General features: G+C 36.5%; 1 protein-coding gene across 1 annotated transcript in view; it reads left to right on the top strand.

The window, feature by feature from the left end:
* Positions 1-27635, top strand: part of OLA1 (Obg like ATPase 1) — a 105570-nt gene that overhangs the window by 73581 nt on the left and 4354 nt on the right. The window contains exons 8-10 of the mRNA XM_086465429.1: positions 24370-24510; positions 25196-25292; positions 27309-27431. Coding sequence (XP_086321555.1) covers positions 24370-24510; positions 25196-25292; positions 27309-27431 — 361 coding nt within the window. The remainder of the gene's footprint in view (positions 1-24369; positions 24511-25195; positions 25293-27308; positions 27432-27635) is intronic.

Here is a 27635-nt window from a genome sequence, read left to right as displayed (position 1 = left end):
TTTTTGGATGTAATAATATTGATGAGAGAAAGAGAATGAAGTAAGGCAACGTAGTCTACTCAAATTTCCCAGGGATGAAGATTATTCTTTGGTTGAAAATGAGTGTTTAAATCTGCTTGGAGAAGATGAGCTCTGTTCTGCTGCATTTTTCTGTTTATTGTTGACTTACAAAAATATTTGGTATCTCCTTTATGATGCAAGTACAGAGGTCCAGTTACACTTCTGGTCATTGCAGTTTAAATGCTATCTGCCAATATGCTATAGCCGAATCAAGTTACATTTTTCTGCACATTTGAACTTCAGGATAATTTTGACAGGGAAAGAGGGGTAGAGACTGATCTACATATACCATGGTTTGGTTTATGAGCTCAAAGAATAACTTGAATTTGTCCCACTGATGAGCAAGTTTTAGCCTAGAAAGTATGATTTTGATTTTTTTTTTTAAATAAAAGGTTTTTTTTTGCCCGTTTTTGCTTTACAAATCAGCTAATAGAGACTTTTGCAAGATATTATTATTCTTGATAATCGTTGTTTATTCTTAAGTTATTGTATATTAAGTTATTTATTATTACTTAATTTATTGAGCTCTTGCCTTTCAGAATGAATAAGCATTGTTAGCCTGTCTTTTGTCAACTAGACAACATAGAAACAGAAGTTGTGCAGAGTCCGTAAAACAAACAAATTATTCTTTCAAATTAAGGGGAAAGTAGATGCTATGGGTATGTGTTCCCAGCTTTTAACTTATGTTGGGTCACTATTATTATATCTGACACGGCATTTAAAAACCACCAGTTATTTTTGTGGGGGTCCTATTGAGAATTTGGAAGATGGAGAGGAAGGCTGTTGAATGAAGTGAGTGGCTGTGGCCTTACTTGGTGCGATGGGAACAATGCAGGTAGCTTCTCCACTGTGTTAGGATCTGATAGCTCCTTTCTGCTTATAACTGGTGGTTTTTGAGAGGAAAGACAGTTGTCTTCTGTCATGGTAGACACATCAACAGTTGTAGTAACTGGTAGATGAGCTTTCATTTTTGAATTTTTTTTAAGCAAAAAAACTTCTGATAATATTGTCTTCTATTCTGAAATAACAAGAGAATTACTTGTATTGCTTTTACAAAAACATCTGTATGGGAAAATTTGGATTGTGCATTGTGATCGGTATCTATAATAGTATCTCTTAAACAACATCCAAGTTAGTAAGTAACTTTCCTTTCATAACCTGTTACTCAGTACTGATTTATCTGATTTGCAAACAAGACATGTATGTACCTTTAAAATTCTGCTTATTGAATTTATCTGTCTGGATCATGTTTTGAAACATTTCTTGCCATCACATGTTGCAGAGTTCTGTTAATCTCTTTAAGTTCTCATAGTTGAAGTTAATTTTATTTCACCTACTATTCTTTATCTCACTGCAGTTGATATTTGAGATATTTATGGGGTCTGGGAATTTCATCTTGAAGTTGTTCTTCATGAATGGTCTGCAGCATCTCCATTCTCTGGGGGAATATTTTATGGATTATTGTTCTGTTTTCTACAAATAGGGGCTAAATGGGAACCTCAGCCAATCAAAAATCATTTATTATAAATAGAAAAATAATGTTTAAGATGGGAGATTCTTTTATACAATTGGAAATACAGGCTGCTCTGGCTTTGGCACCTATTTTTCAAGTTTACTTTTGCTCTGAGGTAAATTCTTTGTTTCACAATTGACAGGTACATTTTTGATTATTTTGAAAATCTGTTACATTTTATTTGGGGCTTTTAAAATAGTTTTCGTTTTAATTTTGTGGTTGTTTACAGCTCAATGTTATGTATTATGTATATGGAAATATGTTTTCATTTAACTGCTTGTTTTTCCCATGAAAGATTACTTACCTTCTAAAGTTTTGGCAGAGTATTTTATTTTCACAATTTGGGTTTCTTCTAATGACTAATACTAATGACTAGTGTTCAAATGTTGGTAGTTGCTAGTTTTGCAATTAATAGAACAATGTATCCTTGTTTTGAAACCAGGAATAGATGCTTTTTCATGTTTAAATTGGAGAGGAAAGTTCACAGGTTATATATGTTTAATGGCAGAACTGTCAAATGAGACGTTTGGTATGGGTTTCTTCTTATCCTTTATTGCCAATGCTTGACCTTAATTATTGTTAATTTAGAGAGAAGTTAATGTTTGGGGTTTACTATGATCTGGCAACAGTTTCTAAAGCCTAAAGAGATGTTGAGAAGATAAATATTTGAAAAAGAGTAAGTGCATGTGCTGGTTTTGTACTTTACTGAGTTGAACAATGAAAATGCATTAATCACATTCACTGTATATCAAGTCTCACTCTTGTTCTCATGCACTGGCACAGTGTTACACTTCTGAAGTGAAAATGTATTTAAATCCAAACAAATGGCTCTTATTAAAAAGAAATAATCTTACACCTAATACGTTGAAAACTTGCACAGTTTTGTCAATCTAAAACATGTGATGGTTCTTCCAGTTTATGTATTATTTCAGAGGCTCATTAAATCCATACCTGTTTTTATTTAATAAAGTCTTTATGTCCCAGGTTACTTATATTAATGAAGTGTGCATGCATGTTCAGTTTCCCATAGGATTTTAAAAATTATTATTATTATAATTTTAAAGTAATTTTATGGATAGTAAATGTTTGTCTTTGGCTCCCTCTGTCTACCTGTCTCTACTTGTCTTTGTGAATTTCATATCTCAATCCATCAGATAGATTGTCTCCAAGTATTCCATATAGGTCTTGGTAAAATAAATAAATAAATAAAAATATGGTAGAGAGACATGGAGGACTAGTAAGGAATTCAGTTATTCAAGCTTAAAAAACAAGGTTAATGTCTTTGTGCTTAGACAGTATATTTCTGAAATACTTTTCCATTCTGGTCAAAGTCTAATTTCTGTATTAGGTTTTTCATAAAGATACAGCTATATGTGCGAAGTATATTAGATATGGTTTTAGCTGCCTGTCTTGTAGTAGCATGTGGTGGTGCGATAGCCTTTTGTTTCTGATTTCTAGTTATGTTAGTACCCTATTGACATAGAAGGTAACTAGATTGTTCTGTTAGTGATTTCTGACAAACAGAAATTATTTGATATGCTAAAGCTATTTCTGACAGAAGATACAAAGTTTTGACAAACATGCACAGCACAGCAAGTGTCCAATTCTAAAGAGCAAAATAAATGCAAACCACCATTATGGGGAACACAAACAGCCTGAAAGCAAGTTATCAGTAAGCAAATAATTGTTGAACTGTTATGAATGGAATAGGATGTTGAAATAGGGCATGATTGGCTGATGTTACATATGTCCTTGATTACCTTCCTTGTGCTTTTATCCTAATAAGTGACATTCTTTGTATTCCCTTGGATGGCTAGACAGTCTGACACTGAAGAAGAATAAATATTGCATGTGGTACACATTAAGCTGTCATCTAGGACAGCATTTATAAAAAGTAGCTAGAAAAATTCATAAGAAATTCTGCAGTGCTACAGTTTCCTGGCTCCAGTCATAATTGTCAAAGTTCTTGACACATTCAGGTCTTCTGAAATGATTTGGGTTTACAGTTACTTGGTGTATGAATAATTATTAAGGATTCGTTTTCTCTGATGATTCAGACTGTTAATGTTAGTTCTCAAAATGTGGCATTTTCATTAAAGGCCATGTTCTAATAAAAAAAAAAAGTATGGAGTATGTAGGTATTCTTGCAGTAGTCAGAGCCAGGAGATGTATACATATAAAATAAAAGTAACTGATAAAATTAAAAATCTCTTTTTCAAATGCTGTCTTTGAATCTTGGTGGAAAATCCATTATGAGTATGTATTGTTACTATTATTCTACTTTAGAAATAGACCTAATTTTTTTGTGTGTGTAAAATATCAGTCTTCTGTTTTTATTCACTGACTTGAAATTAAGACTCAAAAGCAACATAGCAGGATATCATCATCTCTGCAAGAGCAATGGAGAAAAACCCTTTTGAACTATCTAAGCTGATGAGTTAGCGTTTGAATGGTAATTATTTTAATCTTTAATTTTGAGAAGAGGGAAGTGTAGTAGTTACATTCTTCATACTCTTTTAAGTCTCTATATTTCTTGTGATGACTTGCATCTTGACCAAGAAATACTCAATGGCTCCTTTGACTTTCCGTGTATTTGTCTATTGCCTAACATAATACCATTATATTCTCTGGAGTCTGACACAAAATTTCACTATAAATATTTTAAAGGATTCTTACAGCTTTATTACTGACCATGTCAGTGGAACATTCTCACTCTATACTGTATTGATGGTATAACCTGGTTTTGCTGCATATGAAAAAACAGCGTTCTTCCATTTGTGGGTACCTCTCTCTCCATCTGTGACAGTATTATCTAACTCGTGATCATTTTTTTAAGTTATTTTACTGAATTAAGCATACCCCGTAAGGAAAAACAGCTGTTACCGCATCCTCAAGTTACTTGAGGACTAACCTAATTTTATAGGTGACATTGTGCTTATTCTCATCCCTCTTCCAAGTAGCCTGTAACTTAGAAGACCTCATTGTGAGTAGCTTGGAATGGGAAAATAGAGCCATTGGCTCTTTCATAAACTTGCATTTAGTGTTAATTGAAAAGCCTTAAAATAGTTCTTAGAAGACAGTTGGAAAAAAATGTGTTTTCGTGGGAACAGATAAAGCTGAAACACCTGTTTAGGCTGAAGAAAGTTTTCTCCAAGTATAACACTGCTCAAATGTTACAGGTAACTGTTAACTCTGTAGACCACTACAGAGCACAAAATATTTGCCCAACTGGTAAATTGAACTGTAAGTCCCACTGTGGGAAATTGCTTTGCTGTGCTCCAAACAGCAGTTATCTTAGTAATTGTACCTGAATTCTTTTGTGGCTAATAGACAGTTGATGTCCTTCTTACCATGACAGAATTATTTTATCGCAATATTATTAATGTTAAAAATTCCAGGTAAGATGTGTTCATGTAGTTTAATATGGGCTGAGTATGATTTTTAATTGGTGCTCTGAAAGCACTGTTTTTTGAGTTGAGAATGTGCATAACCCTGCATTTCACATTCTAAACCGGCGCTCACAACAAGGAGCTTATCAGAGCAAATTGTCTAGTCCATCCCCTTCCTCACTCAAAACCTAATGACCCTTTATCATCATGGTTTAGATTGCTGGACACAGATGTGAGAAAATACAAGTAATCTACAGGTAACTACAGTAGCTGCACTGATGTTCTCAGAGAACTGACTGCTGGGAAGATAAAAAGCTTCCCACAGAGCCTGTGACTTTCCAGCAGCAAAGCACATCATGAGCTCATACATGAAGTTTTATTTGCTGAAGATTCACAATAAGATGCATTAGGACATTCAGCAGGGTCCCTTCTCAGATGAGCACAAGAATTCAGTGAGGTTGTTAGTTGATGCACTAGTGCATGGCTTCACACTAAAACTAGAAAGTCCAACAATATCTATAATGTTTCTTTTTGAGAATATCACAAACTACAGCTGTAATACGATATTGATGTTAACCTACCTTGTTCCTTGATAGTAAATGATTTAATGTCACTGACCATTTTTTTTTCTTGGTATGGAAAGTATTCAGGCGGGAAGCAAGTGTTCTTTAGGAAAAAAAGCTGCTGGCTTTTGAAATACAGAGTTTGTAGTACATGCTAGATGTGAAGGTAGAAGTAAAGTCTTAGATGAAAAGCCTTGCGTATGATTAATTACAGTCTTTTTTTTTCCTCACCATTTTTTGTTGTAATCATGAAATAGATCTAAAAAATATCTGTGTATGTGATTGGAAACTTTGCCAAGGAATGGGAAGGAAATAAAATATTTTTCAGATAAAATTCACATACCTTAAAGTTAAGAAGGATTTTTTTTCAGATAAAATTCAAGTACCTTAAGAAGGTAATGATCTTGTTTACTATTTTTTAAAATGTTTTCTGTAATTCAAGAAGCTGCCATAATGCAGTTTTTATTTTTAGTGATTCGGTAAGGTTGAATTGTATCTATTAAACCAGATGGGAATGATCAATGTGAATCAGTCTGCACTTTCATTTTCTTCTAAAGTAACTTAAGTATAAACACAGTTACTTATGTAGAAAAATGAATTTGGATGCTGAAATGCTTTTTTTATCCACCGATTTTTTTTTTTTTTTTTTTTTTTTTTTTTTAGTCATCTGTAAGTTTTGGGTTTGTGGGGAGAGAGGTAACATGGCATGAGAAGTATGGGTCCTCCAGAAATGAGGATCCACAGAGGATGGTATTAATTAAGCAGGCAATAAGCATTACAGTGGTGGTCTTTACAGAAAAAGCTAATCCTGCAAAAAGCCTAAAACCCAAGCCAAACAAAACCTCTGAACAGCCCCTCGCACCCAGAAAGAAACAAAAAATAAATCCCACAACAACATTCCCCCTCCTTTGGTAGTGCGAATGAGACAAACTTATATCTGTTTTTTAATTTAAGTCCTCCTACCCTCTTCAATCACCCTCAAGGCTTCTGCATTCTGTTGTTGATCTTGGGGAGCTGCTCCATTGGGTGGCAGGCCTTTGAGCCAGAGCAGGCAGGGCTGGCTGTAAGGCTGCTGCTTTCCAGCTGAGCCAGTGGCCACAGCAGCAGTCTCCTTAATTTTCTGTTCTATCGTTGATCCTCCATGAGAAGAGGCTACAAGACACTGTGAAAACTATGTACTGCTTGCTCTTCATCATTGCCACTTGCCTCTGTTCCGCTTTTTCATGCCCATTTCCAGCTTATGCGGACCTAAATGGTAACAAGCAGAACTCTGTATTGCAGAGCCCAACAGACAGTTTCTAAGAAATCATTTTCAGTGATTACACAAACCTTTTGATTCATGGTATAGACACATGGAAATATTTCTTTTTTCACTAGCAAATAGGAGCTACAGGAAGAGAGAGTCTTTGTCTTTTGATTGAGGAAAACAAAAGAAGTAAAGTGGTATACATATTGTAAGATTGATTTCCCCCCTCTTCTTGTTTTAATCTTGAGTTTAATTATGATGAAATCCATGTACAAATTGCAGAAAGCACTTGATATATCCTTTTTATGATATATACTGTGTTTCATATTCTGTAGTGGCTTTAATTCTCAACTACAGTAGACATACAGAAAACCAGAAAAAATATTGGCTGTGGCAAAGTTTTGTTTGAGCTTTTTAAACTGAGTGATTAGCAGAAATAATGACCCTGTCAGCCTTAATCACATTAAAATGTGGTTAACATCATTTAATTTTTTCCACTTAATATGCGAAAATTTCCAGTAGATTTGCAGTGAAGGCCATTGAAATTCCATTAGAACAAGAATAAAAATTTCAGGCATCATTTATTCAGAGAGGGAATAAAGGTCTCGACTGAAAACTGCTGAATCTTTCTGTTAGGGAAACTATGAATCATTGCATTGAGCAGTACCTTCAGCTTCTATAGTACTGAATCTGGGTTGCTTCTGAATGAATGGAGTGCATTTGTAGCGTGGTGTTTTTCTGAAAATTGCAGCATGTAAGTTTTACCCAAATTCAGTGAGTGCTTTCTCTGTAAAGGATTATTACGTAGTATTTTATAACTGCTGTAGAGCTGGGGAAATACTTCTGATTTAAGCATCTGATCACTGTGAAGTTCCATGCTTTGCGTTATTTTCATTAAAACGTTAAAAAATGCATCCTCTTTCTGATTGATACCTAACATGTAATTGTGGTTTCTTTGTGGTAACTAGCAAAATGAGGACATGTGCAGCTATGATTAGAGTATTAAGTTGTATCAAGTCTCCTGCACTCTTTGCATTTCTTGTTGCATGCTCCACATGCTCTTGTTGCATGCTGTACAAAAGTACAGCATGCAATAACTACATGAATGCACTAGAGATACTACTAACTGCATCTTTTTCTGAGAAAAATGTCTCTTTCTAGGAAAGATGCAATGTTTGTTAGCTTTACCATGTTTCAGTCTGCTCTGTTTAGGTTCCCATTTTTTGTCTTTTGCCTGTGTAAAGAGATGATTTCATCTGATAATGGGAAGCACTATAAGTAAAACTGTATGTTCTGTGTTTTTCTAGACTCTTCTGAAGGACTTGTGTTGAATATTTCTTTAAAATTAATATTATTGTATGTATCTGGTAAGATATAATACCTTTATTGAATTGGTTTTTGTGTCTCTGGTTCTTAAGTAACTATACGGTGAGTGGATTAGAGACTTTTTTGGTGGCTTTTTTTTTTTGTAAGTTGGTATTTCGTTCCTGAGCCTAGTTCATTTCAGCCTATTACATAATTACATTGTCCTCTTTCTAGTTGAAAAAGTCATTAAAATCATTGGATTTCTGCAGGACACAAATTTTAAAATTTCAGTATTTGTATGGTTTATTTTTTAAACAAAATCTGAGGAAGTGCAGTGATAAATATCAAATGTAGTGCTAAATACTGTGAGACACACAGCAGCTAAGGATTTTTTCTTTGAAATATCTGTTATTAACCTTAAGAATCGAGCAGACCTAACAGGAATTGGGAAACGCCTCTGGTCCAAATGTACCTCTGTATGTTGAGGAATGAAAGCAACTGTGTAGGAGGTGGGTCCCTGGCCAGAGCCAGAACTGTTAACCCCACAAATCAGATAAAAGGGGAGTGTGGGAGTGACCGAAAGCTATGGTAGCAGGGAGGTGCAAATTGAATGAAGAGGTGTAAGTTTTGGGGGTTGCATTTGGAAGCATCTTGCTAAAGAGGTGTTGGACCAGGATAGAAGGCTTTGAAGACTGGGAAGAGAATTGAGAGTGAGCAACAGAATGCAAAGAACTGTTGGATGTGATGGGAAAATGGCCGTATTTTAGAAAGAAGCATCAGAAGAGAGGGGACTCAGTAGATTTTTCTCCTTACAAAGCATGACGTGAAATTCAGAGGTACTCTGTCTTTTTGTTACTCTGCTCTTAGCAGGTATCTGTGACACCTTACAGCGGAACGCCTTACCTCTTCTCAGCTTCTGATCTGTTGAGAGGTGAATACTCACTGTAGCTCCATTAGCTCAAAGACAGGTTTGTGTAATGTGTATATAGTGAGTACATTCAGTTTAGAATTGAACATGTTTATTTGTTGCTCTTTTAGAAATTGGAAATTATGTACAATTATATTAAATATATATAATAGGAGGCACTTTGAAGTCAGAAAATGTTGGAATGAAGGTTGTCAATGCATTTCAGAGTCCATGTTCTGCCTTAAAGGGCTGTCTGGTCATGGGTGTACCAAACAGCTCACTTTCCCTTACAGCCAGCCTTGTCCTGCTTCGAGCAAAGGACAAGCTTGCTCTTGAGGATGAAGTAGGGTTGGGTAGGATAGGAGACTTCTGATGATGGGATCCCCTTTCCCTGGAGCCAAACTTGCTACTGACATGGAACTGGAGGAGGACACAGGATGGCTTTATGTTAAAGGCATGTTACATGCCTGGAAATTTGGTGATTGAGAACTAGATTTTATTTCTGTTTCTTTTAGGTTTCTGTTTGTGATGCCAAGTAAGAAAATTCTATTAAAATTTTAACACATTTTAAAATAACTATGTTCTTAATTTTCTTCTTTTGAGCAATTAGGATAATGAAGCCCAGTGTTCTTGTTAGTACTATTTTAAGAGTGTGTATCTTGCCCAAATGTTGAAGTTAGTTACTGCCAAGCTGTGATACAAGTATTGCAGCCACCTCTTCTGCCTTGTCCAGGCTCTCTTCATGAGTGGCACTGGTAACTATACATGATATTATGGGCTACTTTGGGTTTTTATTACATTTTGGTTTGGAAGAGCAGAACTCATGAAGTCGGGTTTTCCAAGAGGCTGAGTTCTGATTCTAGTTTTCGAAGAGTTTGAGTCTTGTTTCCTTACAACAGTGATTCCTAATTTATATTTATTCTTTAAAAAGCACTGACTTGGTGCACTGAACAGCAGGTATAATAACATCATATTCTGTGGCTCAGCAGGACTTTTTGCATGATGATCAGTCTGCCAGCCTACGCTGCTGGTCAAGTGGCTTAGCTCCAGACAAGTCGAATATGTGGTCATCAAGTTCTTCATGCCTTTTCCCCCAGTGGAGACAATGGTTTTCACAAAACGTGTAGGAACCTGTTTTGTATGAGATTGAGACCTTTTTGTCATCCTTTTGCATTGCTGCATAGCCTTTATGTACTTCTGAATTCACAAAGTGTGGTGCTTCCTTCTAACTATATGGTAGTCCCTAAATTACTGTAATCCCTCCTCTGCATTCAGTACAGAACCAGTTATTGTTGGTAGCTACACAGTATAATGACTTTCATACATTAATTAAGGGGGTTTTTTTAACAGTAGCTGATTGTTTTGCACTTAGAATTGGAAGGCTGTTAACAGAACCTCACTGCTGCCTTGGGTTGAAAATGTTCTGCTAATTTCCAGCCTATGTTTTTCCATGGCTGGCTTGTTTCGTTGGTGGTTCTAGCAGCTTCGTCCTGTACATTAAATAGTATCTTACCTAGTTGGTGTTTACCTCCAGTACTTATTTAAAGCAGGCATTATCAATTTTCTGTCATTTATGTGAGGTTCCCATTCCTCTGATAATCTTAGACCTGTTCCGAATTTAGCTGACCACAGCTGCACATAGTAGTCCACATGCTTTCATGAATACCTTATATGCAGACATAATGCATCCCATTAAATGAAAGGAAGCATTTCCAGTAGGATCCGTAAACAAATGGCTTTTTTCGTGTTGCCTTGTCTTGGTGGCTTAGAAGTGCTCAGAAGAAGACTAACCCATCGTGATCCCCCTTCTATGTCACTTCACCTGATGATGACAATGATGACTTTCCTTGATGGAAAATGTCTCGTGCTCTTATATCGAACATAAATTCTGCGTACAACTAATGTTTGTGTGAAGGTCATTCATGTATTTAAACATGATTGGTCCTAAGTTTGATTCTTGTGAAATGTGATTAACAATATCCTTAAACACCAATTTGTTCTTCTGTTAATGGATTTGGCTCATTACTTAGTACACTGTACAAATCCACTTCCCCCTCTTCTCCAGCTGAACGAGTAGTTTCACACACAGTGCACTATCAAATATACTTTATAGATGTATTTCTCCTGCACAGAAAATCATATGTCATATCAATGAGAGAATAAATTTATCAGGGCATGCTTTGTTTTTTCCTTTAAACCAAATTACTTGTGTTTACCAAGGTTATTTTCTGTGATCATTTCTTCTTTGATGGTGTCATTGCTCAACCAAACTTAAGTCTAAAATAGCATCGTGTCTGTTGATTAAATGACTCTTTGGTGGAGTGGAGAAATGGATAGACTGTCCCAGAATAACTGCCCACTATGATTTTTTTAGTGTTTTCCTTTTGGCTGGGACTGCCTTTAACCATGTAGTACTTACTAGGGCTCTTGCCTACTGAGCAGGCTTTTCCAAACTTAAATTCTGAGCTTTAAAACAGAAATGGTGCTTTTCATTGATTACTGAAACTTTTCACAGAATCATAGAATGATTAGGTTGGAATAGACCTCTGAGATAATCAAGTCCAACCGTTGACCTAACATCACCACGCCCACTAAACCATGTCCTGAAGTGCCACATCTACACGTTTTTTGAACACCTCCAGGGATGGTGACTCCACCACTTTCCTGGGCAGCCTGTTCCAATGTTTGACCGCTCTTTCAGTAAAGAAATTTTTCCTAATGCCCAATCTAAACCGCCCCTGCCACAACTTGAGGCCATTTTTCTTACAACTCTCATGCTAAAAGGGTGTAAGTGATTGCTTTAAGCCAACAAATAGTGTTTCTAATGTTAAGAAAACATCTGGATACAAGTTGAATAATTCAGAATGTCACTATTGCTTTGGATATATGTATTATTTTAGTCTTCAGTTGCATGATTGGGTGAAGTGTTTTCAACTGATGTTTTGGATAGAAAGGATGAATATACAGAAAGTAGAAATTATCTTACAGAGGCTGTTAGAAGTCTAGATTTTATTTTTATTAACTTGGGAGCCGATTAATGTTTTAAATTAATTTTAATGAGAATACACATTTATGTCATAGGGTTTTTTCTTTTTCAGTGTAACTGTAGATCAGACCACATTCCTTATAGTATATCCCATGCATGTTTGAACTACTTTGAAAAAGTGAAATGATGTGATGTTTAGCTACAGAGAAATGTCAAAAACAATGCATTTATATGATATGAAAGATTTGCAAGCGCAAGCTAGCAATTGATAGTTATATTATAATTAGCTCTTTATACAGCCTGTTTTTTATTCATGAACATTTTCATTTATGTTGACAACTATCATGTATGCCACCACACATGGGGCTTTTTCTTTACTCAGAAGAGACTGAACGTGAATCAGTATGTTTTTGGGCTTATGTTCTGACTTTCTATTGGAAAATGGTTTTTGGGCCAAGTCAAAAAAATTAAAGTAGCTTGCATTAGATTGGGCTTTTTGATCCTATCGTTGTTAGTGCTAGTGTTTGTAAGGGTAAACCATACCACAGAGTACTGTGACTTCAAGGTGGAACTCTTTTTCAGTCAAATAATTTTTTGTTGTTAAAATTGCTGGGGGTGTTGAATGCATCCTGATTCCATAATCAATAAGAAAATGAAGATAGGCAAACTAGTAATTTTATAATAAAAAAAAATTTAGTTTCGTGATTGCAAATAAAAATGTTTTGTATACACTCACCCACAAAATAAGAGTATTTATTTCTGACAGAAATTCACTTTGTCATTCCATTTTCAGCCATAAAAATCTTTGTGTCTAACAGATCCTTTACAGTCTGTCAGATAAATGGAGTGCAATTTGAGACACTGATCCAGGTACTTATTCCTGCTTCTGAAAAAAAAAAAAGTTAGTGTTCCCCTAGGACACGTATGTTTTAGTAGATGATTCAGATATTGTTAATTTTTTTTCATTTCACCATGGTTTAGATGGGTAAACAGACTGTGTCTGTAGAATTTAATTCTTTCGTGACAGCTTTTCAAATTAGTGAAGTGCATTACATACAAGGCATCTCTGCACACTGTGAAAGTCTGTAACTCATTTAGTGTGTTACTTGGACATGGGCATGTTCATATGACAGTACAGTATATGCTGTTGAATTTATTAGACAGTATTTTGGGAAAATGTATCAGCAGGAGGTAAGACTGAGGCACACCGCATAGTTTTACGTAAGCATCTTGGGCACTTAAGGTCAGGGTTTGTTTCTAAAGCAGCCTATGAAAAGGAGAGAGGGAAGATGCTTTAAGAAGAAAGAACTGGGACCCTAATTTAAGCACTATGAATTGCCCTCAGAAGACCCTCTTGCTTCATTAACTATATAGGGAGCAGAGCGAGATTAGGTATCTAAGTCAGGTGTCTGAAATTAAGCCTTGTATTCTTTGAGTTGCTGTAGTTTGAATATTATTCAACTAAACAGTGCTTTCATTGTTATACTGAGAGTTAGATTATGTTCTTTCCCTGGATAAATATTGGTTAATTTCTGATTTATTGAGTAGCATATTCCAGCCTAATAACAAGTTTGACCTTGTCTTCATTGAAAAAAATCCACAACTTAGTCCAGTATTGCCAACTTCTATGATTCCTGTTACTAATCCTGTTAAAAATTTCTTAAAACATCTCTCGTAGTATCATGTGATCACAAAATGTTAGTACTTGGTAATGGTCCAAGGAGGCAGGGGGAATAAGTAGGGTTTATTATTTTAGATCTAATGGTCTTATTGTGCTAATATTTGACTCTTGCAATTTTAATGCTTACGTAGTTTTTAACAACTGATGGGGAGGGAGGAAGAGAGCATTCATGTGAATTCTGTGCTCTGGAGAGGCTCCACAATTAAGATCACACAGGCTAATTCTGGAGAAGTGAGGAAGGAGTCTCCCTCTATCATGAGTAAGCAGGAGAGGATATTTCAGTAAGAGGACTGGGGGGGAATATTCTGACCCAGTTTGTTTAGGTGTCATTAAATTGTTGTGTGACGTTAGCAAAACCCAAAACTAATGTTGTAGTCTGCGTTTGTTGTTACTCATTGCAGGATTTTTAATTAGCTCTAGTGGGATATATTCCCAATTACTCTTCATAGTGTCATATTGCAAGTGTTGTTAGTATGTATTTATTTCATTACACAGGATTTTCATGTAGATCATATTTTTTATTTGGGCATATGGGCTTGTGTTTGCTTGTGTGCACACAGTATGTAGAAGAATTACAGAATATAAATTTAAAATGGTGTTGTCCATCATGTATTTCATGTAAAGTTTCTCTTGTTAAGGAGTCACATGTTTCACAGAAGGATTCTATTTATGCATGGCTTATAATTTTTATGAGATTACATGTTTGAGACTTCGATATATTAGTGTTGATATGGATTGTCCTGTATTTTTGTACCAGGCAGGACCATTAAGAATATAGCTTTCCCTGTGACATAAGAAGCCCTGTCAAGAGACAAAAGTTAAAATTATCATGCCATAATGTAACCTGACTATGGAATAGGGATTCTTTCTACTAATCTGTAGTAGTATTTCAGTCATCATAATTTTGCACGTGTCTTGTGACTGAGATTTGCTCCTTCTGCTATAATTTATGAATGAGCATTTGTTAAATTACTCTGTTACGGTTTTCAAGGTAACCTTTCAAAACTGCATTTTATAAATGGTAGCAGAAAGAACGACAAGATGTGACTTTCCAAAGGCATCTTTTCTGTCCAGAGTATACGTGCTGCAAGTGTAGCCTGTTCTGCCTGTATCTATGAAATATAATGTGCATGATTTGTTGCAGTCTGCATTGTTATGCAGTTTCACCAGTAGTTCAGTCTTGACTGTGTTTGATCTTTGCTGACAGCAACATCCATGACTATTTATTTTTTTATTTTTAAGTTAAGACAGAATAAATTTTCAGAATTGGCAGACCAAGAGCTGGAGACTGTAAGGCTTTACATACCAGCATGTGCTACGGCAGCACTGTCGTACCGTTTTCATTATTGTTTAAGTCATAATTGCTTTTGATCACTCTAATGGGGACCATAATTTGGATAAAGAGATATTACTGAACTCCTTGAATATTAGATCAGAAATGAATGTTTTAAAAATGGATTTAAAGTTCTTTATTCTTCATGAATGATGCTTCTTACAAATGTTTAAAATAGGGTTACCTTGACTGACCTTTTGCTAGATGGAATTTGTTGTATAAGGTACTGAAAACTCTTTTCTTGCTGGGAGCTTTATGTAGATTAGCAGAAAAGGTCATTCTGGATTATTTTACTTCTTTCTGTATTTCTACCATCTTGATATTTTTTAGTTCAAACTCAGTTGTAGATCATCAACTTGATTTTTCTATTATGCGTGCTTCATTTCTCCTAGTTGCAAAAGCGTTTTGTCCGTTAACTACTGTCTGTCCTCAACTTACGGGTAATGTCATGTTCTCTGGTATTAGCTCTTTCACAGTTCCAACATTTTGCAAATACAAAACAACTAAAAAAGTTTTATGACAGTTAAGACAAATCTTTATATGAAATATGTTCAAAAAGTGGTCGGAAGTATAAAGTTGTAAGTGAAGTGTTATATCCTTATGTGTTTTTAACATAAGGATATAAACAGCTAATATCTCCAGGTAGCTTTCTAGGCCAGATAAACTGAGAACTGTATACTACTACCGTATTATGTTAGACAATTTGTTAACAGAATTTGTATCTTGAGGGCACGAAGTGCCTTGATAGGAATTTCTAGGATATTGCCTTGATTTTTTTCCCATGTCAACTAGTATTGTTTTCTGCCTTGAAGAATTATTTTTAAGTGATCTCATATGGGATAATTTTTACTCGGGAGTCATGCCATATACAAGCATTCTCCAGTAATAATGTCTCGGTTTGAGCCCACCCAGCTGGCAACAAAGCACCCCGCAGCTGCTTGCTCACCCCTACCCCATCCTCTGCAGGACAGGGGGGAGAAAATACAACCAGAAAGCTCAAGGATTGAGATGAAGGACAGGGAGGGCTCACTCACCAGTTATGGTCATGAACAAAAGACAAGACTCAACTTGAGGAAAACAACATCAGTTTAATCAACAACCGCAACCACCAAGGATAATGAGAAATACAGCCAGGTCATAAGAACACCTTCCCCCAACTCCTCCGGTCTTTCTGGGCTCAGCTCTGCTACCGCTTCCCCGCCAGCAGCGCAGGGGGGCAGGGAATGGGGGTTACAGTCAATCCAGCACAAGATGTCTCTGCTGCTCCTTCCTTCTCTGAGAGACCCTCGCAGCCCTCCCCTGCCCCACCGTGGGGTCCCTCTCACGGCAGACAGCCCTCCACCAACTGCTCCAATGTGAGTCCTTCCCACGGGACCGCAGCTCCCCAGAACCACCCCAGCACAGGTACCTCCCGGGGCTGCCGCTCTCCCACCAACGGGCGGCTCCAGTGTGGTCGGAGTCACGGTCTGCTGTGGGCCCGGTCCCTGCTCTGGCCTGGGGTCCTCCATGGGCTGCAGGCCAACCTCTGGGCCACCGCTGAGCTCCATGGGCTGCAGGGGAACCTCTGCTCCGGCACCCCTCCCACTCTCCTTCTTCACTGACCTGGGTGTCCACATGGCTGTGTGTCTCACATCCCCCTCCTCTCCTCCACTCACAAAGAACCTACCCAACAGATTTTTTCACCCTTAAATAGGGTTAGTCTCAGAGTTGCTGATTGGCCTGGCCTTGGCCAGAGATGGGTCCAAATTTGGGCTGAGGGAGCTTCTGGAAGCCTCTTACAGGAGCCACTGCTGTAGCCCCCTCCCCTGCTACCAAAACCCCACCAGACACCAACCGACCACAAACACCCAAATTCTGATTGATCTTGGCTTCTTGGCACTGCTCTTTTTTGGGTCATAGGCTAGCTTAAGGCACTCCTGTCCCTAACAGTCCACCTGTTCCTGTGCCACCCCTCAGTTATATTAGCACAACCAGTTGTAAGGATACAGGGGAAAGTAATTGGTTCAGCTTAAAAGAAAAGGGGTGGGGAGAGCAGTATGAAAGAAATAAATTCTTCCTGCCAAAACTGCTTTTTGCCAGATTATTTTCGTTGGTGACAGCTTGAGTATGCCTGCACGGAGTGCTGGTAGGGTCCCTGCTCCATGTGCAGCTGGTAGCAGAAGAGCAAGTGTAACATCTGGATGGATAAGGAATGGGATGAGAAGCTGAAAATGTTTCTTTAGAACCTGGGATGCAACATGAACTAAAATAGTAGGTGCAATACTGGTCACCCTATCTAACAAACAATTTTGCAGAATTATAGGGGATTTAAGATAATGGCCATGATGGAGATCAAGGCCCTGGAAAAACTTGCTTTGACACACATGAGGCAGAGAGCCTGGAATTACTTAGATTTCAAAGGGGAATATTAAGGAAAGTTACAAACCCATCTATAATAAATGGCAAATGACAGTGTTGATCAGGAACTTCTATTCTTCTTTCCTTGATACAGAACATTTGAAATTACAATGAAGTTAAAAGGTGTGAAATCCATATCTGGTGGAATGAAATTGTTTACATACCTATTCCGTCATAAGATTCCTGAGATCATGGGATTACAAGTCCCTGAAAAAGTTGTGATAAGGAATTTTAAGGGCTATTCCACTGCATGTTTCAACGCTCAAGTCAATCTGTGTTGGAGTTGTGAGTGACATCTAATGTGTGAGATAGGTTGTCCATGTTGGTTTCTTATAAGGTTCATCTGGATTCAGTGAGTAAATACTGGAGGGGATACAGACATTGGACTCTAGGAAGGTATCGAAGAACTTAAAGCATTCAGGATGCACAGGCTAAATGAAGATCTGAGTTCTTGAAGCTCTTGTCCTGAGGGGCTGAGAGGAGGCTCCTGGACAGGGTGCAACCCAGCATGTGGAGGCAGTGCTTTTGTTCTGAAGTGTTACTAGAACGTATTTGCAGGTAGGGGAGTGGGAAGAGGCTTTTTGAAATCTAAGGATTTCTGTGTTCCTCCTGGCTGTCTGGAAATGGTGGATAAAAACACCCAAATTTGTAAAAGTCAGTGGTGATTTGAAATGAGATGGCCTAGGTCAGTAACAGGTACTCCCAAACCTTCTGTAGATTTGTCTTCATAAAAAGCAAACTGTCATGGTGGGGAAGAAAGTATCTTTTTATTCTTCAATGTTTTCTTATTTAGTCTTCCTTTCTCTTTATGTAGTGCAAGAAGAAAGGGATACCCCAAAAAAGGCAGGTAACACCAAGAGTTACAGCATCTTAATCTGCTGCAGCAGAGTACCACCGGTGCATTCTGCTTCCCATTCTTAACTTCTGCCACTGACCTATTTTGTAATACAAAATTATCATATACATTGGTTTCATCATTTTCACCATTCCATTATTTGTTGATTGTTTAAATGTGGAATGGAAGCTTACTGAGGTTGAGAATGTTTCTTATTTATGCAGAAATACATATACATATCTATATATACGTACAGCACTGAGAACAGTGGGATCTGATCTTTGTGGAGTCTGGGCATGCTAACAGAACAGCAGGGAAGGACATCACCTATGAACTGTGTCACGCAGTCCTGATGCTTAGGTAAATTAGATCTTCCTCTCCCATCCCACCAAATCAACTAGACCTAGTGGTACTCATAGAAGAATGTTTTGGGACCTGGCAAAAAAACCCCGCAACAAACCATTGCCTAATTTATCATCATTTTAGATAACTTGTGTCAGATGACTCTTAATATTTTGTTTGTGATAAATTTAACGGTCTTGCATATAGTGAAAAAATATACTTTATATTGGGATTTTTACAAAGCCTTTAAAGGTTTCAATGCCCTACAACATTCTGATAAACAAGACAGGAAATATTGGCTAGATGAAAACTACTAGAAGTTGAGTGTGCAAGACTGCTTGGAAGATAATACATAGAGCATAGTTATCAGTGGTTCACTTTCCAAGTGGAAGAATATCTCATTATGAGATCTGCAGAAGCAGCTGTTGGTTGAATACTGTAACGTATTTCCATTAATGAGCTGGATGATGAGCATTCTTGTTAAATCTGTAGATGACCCCAAACTAGGAGATGTCCAGGTATGTGTAGAACAAAATTAGAATTTAGGAGCATCTCAAGAGATGGAAGAAATCATTAGGAAAAAAAGAACTAGGGTGCAACTTCTGAGAAGGATTTTATGCAGGAATAATCAGCTATTCAAATATAGCATTAAGAATAGCTAGTCAAGCAGGGCCATATAGTAAGTTATAAACCGAGCATGAGATAATGTTGCGGTGCTGTCACAAAAAAGCAAATGCTATACTGGGTTTTATAAACAGGAGTATCACCTGACAAATGTGTGAGTTAATCCTCTAGCTATTTTTAATGCTTGTAAGACATTATTATTGAGAGCTCTGAGGAGTGCTTTAGGTCCTATGTGCTTCCAGGAAGTTTTAGACCAATTGGAGAGAGTCCAGAAAAAGGTTCAAGGTTAGAAGTAATATGTGGTTTACAAGGATAGCTCGAAACAAAAAAGACCTCAGCTTTTAATTGTGCAAAATGCTGGTGTAAACAAATAGGGAGCGTGTATTCCCAGTCTATAGTGTATAGGCTCAATTAAACTAATGCATTTAAATTGAAATAAAGGTGGCTTAGGCTACACATATGGAAGACTTTTAACAGTGGGGAACAAAGCACTAAACAGATTGAGTCTGGAAGGTTTTAAAAATCCAGTGTTGCTCAGAACTGCCAACAGGAAGAGCCTGCTGGAATTGCTAGGTCCTCTTGTTCTCGCTCCTCTCTGTTGGTCTTTTTTCAGTCTTTTGTACATTATGATTACTTTGTTTTATCTTACCTCATTATCTACATTTGTTTCTTTCCTTCTTGTGGTGCTGCCTCGTATTTTCTTCTTCCCTGCCATGCTGTTTTGCTTGTGCTGATTTCCACTAGTAGTTCAGATGTAGAACAGAAAAACAATTGTTTCTCTTCCATGAGTTAGATAGAGGGTTTTTTTGGTCTTGCTTGTACAAAAGCATACTTTCACAAACCACCTTTCTTCTCAGGGGTCAGTTTTTCAGATCATTTTGTCTTGCAGGTGTCCACTGAGCTTAAGTTCTCTCTGCAGCCTCTCTCTTCCATCACTACTTCTGATTTCCATCTGAACTCTGTCTCTGTTCCCAGCTGGATCTCTCGTGTGAAAGTCTGTCAAATATCGATTTGTAGTTGATGTACATTCTGCAACTTTTGTACCTCTTTATTTTGGTTGTCTGCAGGTTTTGGTTTCTTCTGCCTCAGGAGCCGTCACTGTTTTAAAGGGAGGGCACTCCCTTCTGCACAATTTCCCTTTCTGGTGCTTTTTGCTTACTGGCCTTCTCAGTCAGTGCCCTCATTTTTAAAACTTTCTCCAAGGTCTGTTCTGCATCCTGCTTTAGCATCAGGAGTTAACTCTCTGATAGTTGTCCTGATACTTCTGCACTTGAAGTCATTGGCTTATTTTGTTTACTTTTTCCTGGTCAGGCTGATGCAGAGTTAAAAAGAGGAATGCCCATCAATGGTGCCTTCATTGAATTTTGGAATCTAGTAGTGGCAAGAAAACATCTCGGTCTCCATAGGTTTTTTCTGAGTTAGTAGTATATATGCTGACATGCTTTTGTCCTTCCTTATCAGACAACACTAACAGTGTTAGGTGGAAGTGAGCATCTTAATTCCTCTTGGCCTTTTTCCCTGGTCAGAATTTTGAGTGCTGCCCTCATTCAAGTTGTTCAGATCCATTTTTGTTCTTGTCTTGGTTTTGTTCCTCTGCCCGGTTTTTACACAGTTGTCTTTTTAACCAAGTTTTCAATTCAACTTTTATTTAACATTTTCTTTTTGCCATCACAGAATGAATGGTTGTCTTGCTGTCTCTTCAGTCTGTTTTTTTTTCCAGAAAGGCTATTTTGTACATTTGTGGTGAATAGAATCAAATTTCAATTCAGGAACCCTCTGTAGTTGCTGTTGGCACACTCCTCTTCTCCATAGGGCTACCTGGAGGGAAGAACCAAGCCACCTCAATAGGGAAAGGCTGTCAGTTGTCCAGAGAAGCTCCAAGAGATCCCTTGCTGTTATTACTGAGTAGTACTAGAAAAAGCCTTTCTTCTTTCTGCTTTACATTTTATAATCAGAATTCGGTTTTAACTCTACTAATAATGGCATTTTTAAAAACCTAATTAGGAAAGAGGATATTTTTAATTCTTTTAGTGTATACACTGTTTTCACCTATTTTTCAGTTTACTTTGTCAAGAAGGGTTTTCATCTTGAGTGCTTTCTTGTTTCTTAAAGTAGTTGCAGCTGTTAATCCTGGTCATTGGTTCTGCCAGTTCCACTTTTTTTTTTTTACTTCTAATTTTGTTACATTTTAGTGGGTTGGTTTTTTTTTTAAAAAAAATGAGATTTTCTTAAGTGTTAGTAGTCTTTTCTCTCAGCCTAAATCCAATGCCCTTAATACCCTTCATCATTCGTTTTCAAGTATAGCATGAAATAATGGAGAGATACTTCAGGATTTGCTTATCTTAACAAAGGCCCAAATGAGTGTACTAGTGCTGTCCTTTTACAGACATACAGCATTTCCATGGAAAAATTATGTGCTCAAATAAAACAGACTTTGACATTAATTGTTACCATTTGGTAGGAGAATTTTGTCCTGTTTAGCACACTTAGTTATCCCTAACAGGGAAGCAAACTTGCACTGTTACTTTCTTGATTGTTAGTCATGCATTTTTGCTTTGGGGAAAATTTCATTTAAAAATATATCAGTATTTATATTTGAGTATTTATTTTTTTGTGTTCTTTATTTTGATGACCATTAAGGGAATTCCTTGGTACTTTTTAGTAATTCCTGTGATACTGAAAGTCACAAAAGTGAAAGACTCAGGCAGAGAACCCGACTGTCTGTACAGAGTGGGATGCAGTACCTTATTCTTTTAGTGAGGCTGTAGCAGGTCTGATGTCAGTCACTTCAGAGACCTTTAGACCTCAGTGCTCATTTATTGCTAAAATGTACCAGCTCTGCTCCTGCATTATGAAGATCATCTGTCAACACTTTGAGATATTCTCCTTTGTTATTAAGCTTGTGATGCTCTACACTGTCAGGTTTTTTGCCAATTATAGTTAAGGTACAATGGTGTATTCACTGGATCAAAGTCTCACACTGGCGGTAGAGGAATGATTTGTAAGTCTTTATTCATCTGAATTGTACAATAGAATACCTGAGGAATGCAAATAATCCCTCTAAGGACTCAATAGAAAAGCTGTTAAAATGACAGTCTAAGACTATTATTATTCTGAATTGGTGTTTTAGCCAAAGTAATTATTTCTTATCTTGTTGTTCCACAATAGTTCTTAGTTTATTAGTTATGATGACCATATTTGCCAAACAGAATTTGAATCCGATTTCTGACATTATTTTCAAGCTCATTTCAGTTTTTCAAGTTGGTGTGTTTCATTCTGTCTTTCACTTGATACATTATTTAATTAGTCTAGAGACCAATGTTAGATACTTACTTAAAAATATGTGTATTAAAAAAGGGTGTATGCGCAGATGTTGAAGTACACTTATGAATAGCAGATCCCTTTCTAGATACATTTTCGGTGAAAGGTTGGCATTCGTAAGCTCTGAACTTTGTTATCCAGTTTGTTAGCCAAAATAAATTAGTTAACTACAAATGCCAATTTTAGAGGTGCTGTTAAATGTCACACGTCACATTCAGAAATGCACCTTAATTGTGAATTTCAGTTCAGACATTTCTGAAGGCCATAGTGTTTCAGTATCAGTCCTGGATACCAGACTATATTTTCATTGGATAACTGGGGGAAAAAAGATTAGTATAATGAGGATTGAAAACCACTGATGGGGTATTTACATAAGTAAATGATAGAAGACCAGACTTATATAACAAACGTGTGAAAACTGTTGAGTGAACTTTTATATTCTTTGTCCCATCTAAAACCCTACTCAGTGGGCCGTGCACTTAATCTCATAATAGCTCTGATCCCCTGCTATTTTCTTTGACAAATGTGTGTTGATGAACTTGTGGTTCAGTTCATTTTTTTCTGAAGTGACATTTGCATTGATTATTTAAAGGTTTGGAGGCCACAGTTTCAAAGCACTTTAGAATAATAGTAGTTAAAACCTTAGTCTAAATCTTGGAGATTAGCAGGACTAAGAAAAAGAGCTCAGCGAGCATAAAACCCTGTGCTGTATGATGGGTGCTTCAGGTCTGAAACATCTATGGCACCCAAAGTACTGTATTTTGTATTTTGATTCTTAGTGTTCCTAAGAATCATTATAATATGATATATTATATGAATACATAGACATATGATACATAGATGAATACAGTAAGAAGTATTTCTGTGCCTCTTGTGTTTTCTCACTGAGCATACAGAGTTGCCATTCTTACCATTCACACGTGGTCAGAAATAGTGCCCTATAAATGGTATTGAACTCCTTACAGGTAATTTATGAATGTCTCCCTTAAACTGAAAATAAATAGTACTTGCAGTCATGAATATGATGCCTGTGTTTAAACATCAGCTATTGCTGCAAAGATTTTTCTTAATTTTAGTAGGATATTGAGCTAACACAATAAATTTGTAGCTCTAAATTTGTGGTTTTATTTAACTAAAAAAAATAATAGTATCAGTTGTACAGCAAACTATTACTGATGCTGCCAGTTGTGGAAGATGAAGAGAAATAGAAAATTCGATTCCTTATTAAAAATAATAATAGTATAATACCTAGAAGCTTTGCCCTGGGTAGATAGCAGAAAAGTAGGAGAAACTGGTAGAAACGCGGCCCTTTATTCATTAGCTATGGCATACTCCCAAGATCAATAGCCAGAAAAAGCTGGGTGTTGCTTGCTATCTAGGAGTTTACAGAGTGTAGTGTTCTTTTCTGTCTGCTAATATCCACCACCCTAGCCACTGAGATGCTTTTTTTTTAAAAAAAAAAAAAAAAAAAAAAGTCAGAGGGAAAACTGAAGACCCCTAGTTTTACTGCATTTGATAAATATCACACGTGAAAGTCTCAGAAAAATGTATGTCCACAGATCTACAAAGTTTTATTTAGTTAGCATTTTAGATTAACCTCTACCAAAAACCTAGTTATTGTCTCAAATTTGCCTATTTCTGATAGATTAAATGCCAAACAGAAACCAAGAAACAGTGAAATGCTAATGGAGTACACCTGAAGCAATTGCTGCCTGTTAATGCCTTGACCTTGGAAAGCAATACACAAAAAGATGGCATCATAAAACCGTGCAATTCTTATGAATATGTATGTGCTACTTGATAATAATGAATGTGGTACAGCCATGCATGCACTACAAGATAATGTTGTGCCCTTTGTTGTCTACAGGTTGATAAAAATTAAAGAGTGGGTGGACAAGCACGACCCTGGTGCTTTGGTCATTCCTTTTAGTGGGGCCTTGGAACTCAAGTTGCAAGATATGAGTGCTGAGGAGAAACAGAAGTATCTGGAAGAGAACATGACACAAAGGTTAATTAGCATTCATTTTCCCTACACTTTATTATCAACTATTTCCTTGCAGTAATTTAATTGCTTGCGCTGATAGAATAATAAATGACAGAGTAATTACCATTATAAAGAGAGAATCTTCTCCTTTCTTTACCATGAGACAGAGTGAAAAGATTTATTTTAAATTAAGTTTTTAACTGTCATCTGTCATCTCTGTACAGTGTTTTAATTATAACATAGGTATTAGTTATGTATATTTTTGAGAAGGAATGATCACCAAAACTGTTTCGTCATCCATGGGGAATAGGGACAGTAGAGAAAATTTTGCCATAATTTTTCTGAGGAACTACAATAAATTGTTTCAATATTGGATTTCAGTCAAACAGTTATGCTTTCATGACCTGGAGTCCTGAAAATTGCATGAGACCGAAAGTGCTGCTTGATAGGGTAACTTAAATTTATCCCATATTTCTGTAGCCCGCTGAATAAACAAATCAAAACACTGTCTTTATGATTCTGCAGTAAAAAAGTAGTTCTTCTGAGGGGAGTTCAAAGAAAAGGGCTACTGCGATTATTGCTGTGTTTAAAAGTAGACCCAGTGTCTTCAAAATACAGGATGTCTTTCCCATGTAAATTGATTACTTGGGGGCATTTAGCTGTTTTATGTGTATATGTTGAATGAATTGGATTCATTTTTTTTTTTCAGTGCTTTAGCAAAGATCATTAAGGCTGGATATGCAGCACTCCAACTAGAATACTTTTTCACTGCAGGCCCAGATGAAGTGCGTGCATGGACCATCAGGGTAAGATTCATACTTATTCATCAGCTATATCCAGTTCCACACTATTGAATTCAGATTGATATCACTGACTTTGAAGTTTGTCATGGTGGCGGTTAGCTAGTCATTACAGATGAGGTTTTTGTCCAGGATAACTTTAATTATTTGTGAGCTGCTGAACAGTGAAAGTGGAGCTGCATTGATTGAGGCAGGTAACAATTGATTCTGCCTATTACATAGTCTGAATTTCTTCATCCTGTAGAATCTGTCTACCCTCCTCCTGTGGTCAGAGATAAGACGTACCAGTATTGTGCTTGCTTAATCTGTGTGACTGGGTTTGTCTGCAGTGAAATTGATGTTGCTTTTCATTTTGTATTCACTAAGTTTGTTTGGGTTGCGGATGGTTCATTCCTCCTTTGCTTTGCTCGGATTACATTTTCAGCAATAAAAGCAATATAACATCATTATATTCTTCATGGATAAACAGTTGGGCTCAAAAAGCTAAAATCAGTGTGCAGTAATTCAGGTCTCTTACTGATGTTAATATTTAGACCTAGTTTATTTTGGTAGTTTTATATGCTTATCTGGGAACTTATGTAATGCCTAAAATTATGTTACGTATTTTAAATATTGATGTAGAATGATTATAGCCGTAGAGATCTACTAATTTATTCCCAGAGGACAGTAAGACCTGAGCTGTAGTCGTTTGCCTTTGAATGTAAATATGTTGGTTTTTAAAGATTAGTATTGAAAAATATTTTGAAATGCATGTAGTTACAAACTCTTTCTTAAAAATTAAAAATTCCACTTTTGGAGGTGTAAATCTGTCATCAAGCTTTTTTTTTTTGCATCAGTGTGTTTAGTGCTGTGCAGTGAATTTCAGTGCTGCATTTAATTTCATTCAATTGAATTAATTTGTTTTCATTAATCAACATAATTTCCAGTAAATTTATATTTTTATTAATACTGATGTTTGTGTATATATTTTAGCACATTAAACTGATTTTCCTAAAAGCATGTTTTATTTTTTTAGCCTTTTCAAAGGCTACCAAAATAATATAAAACCAGAAGTTTTGTTGTTTTGCTTCTTGCCGTAGTTTTTAAAAGCACATTCTGGAACTGCTCTGTTTTCAGTCTGAGAAATGCTTGTGCTTTATTAGAAAATTTGAAAGCTGGTTTATCTTAAGACTGATTGTAAGTATCTTTGATTTAATGTGCAAAGATATTTAGTCAGGTAAGCATCAGTGAGTAGCCATATTAACCCAATACATCTTTTATTGTAAAAACTGTGCTTTACAGTGTCAGACTCCTTAGCACTTTAACATGCTTTATTAAGCAGCCTTTAGGTCACCATTATTTCTCAAATTTCTCTCCATGGTTGTATGTGCACAGAATGTATGTCCTTGTAATTTAAAGCATGCAGTTATAATGCATTCTCCTCTGTTCCCTAAACTTACATTATCTTACAATAGTTGGCTGTGATTTTTTATTTATTTATTTATTAGTGATTTTTGGTAAGAACAGTCATTTTGTTCTACATTAGACTTACTAAAATTATTCTGAAATAAAAATAAGCTAATGCGTATGGCTTGCGATCCATAAATCATTTTTGATTACAAACGTCTTCGCCAATGAATGTTATCATTTGATTGAAATTATTTGGATGCAAGTAAAAGTCTTGAGTAATTCAGATTTTAAAGTTATTTAAAAATCTTTATTTTCCTCACTTTCTGTGTGGAGAGCTAGGGATCGAAGTGAATCTCATGACAAAACACAATCATAGCTTCAAAAATCAATACTGCTGCTGATACCTGTTAGGAAAAACAAAGCTTTCCTTTAATATCTGTTGGTTTATCTGTGGCAAAGGCATCTATCTGTATGTCCCAATATTGAGGATTACCCAACTGTATTCCTGACATTTTAACTGATATGAAACAAAGTTTCAGCAGATCCTGGAAGCATATCAAAAAGGAGAAACGTCTTTCCTACAATCAATCTTCTTAAAAGCAATTAATTTTCTTCTGGTCTTTCCTTTGACAGAAAGGGACGAAGGCTCCTCAGGCAGCAGGGAAGATTCACACAGATTTTGAAAAGGGATTCATTATGGCTGAAGTAATGAAATATGAAGATTTTAAAGAAGGAGGTTCAGAAGCTGCTGTCAAGGTGAGCTCCCTATCTTTTTCTTCTCCCTTCCTCCATATGTGCCATTTTTCCATTTCAAGTCTGTTTTTCACTGGGAAGAAGTTCTTGATGCTAAGTAAATCTTAACAGTCACATCAAGCAATAGACCAAAATCTGTTTTCATCTTTTACTTAAGAAAGAGTTCAAATACACCAACTTACTGAACAGGAATACAACTGTTTCAGT

The sequence above is a fragment of the Leptosomus discolor genome, chromosome 5 (genome assembly GCF_034619465.1).
Source record: "Leptosomus discolor isolate bLepDis1 chromosome 5, bLepDis1.hap2, whole genome shotgun sequence".
Classification (NCBI taxonomy): Eukaryota; Metazoa; Chordata; class Aves; order Leptosomiformes; family Leptosomidae; genus Leptosomus; species Leptosomus discolor.
The sequence above is the reverse complement of the archived record's forward strand: the minus strand, read 5'-3'. Positions and strand labels throughout refer to the sequence as shown.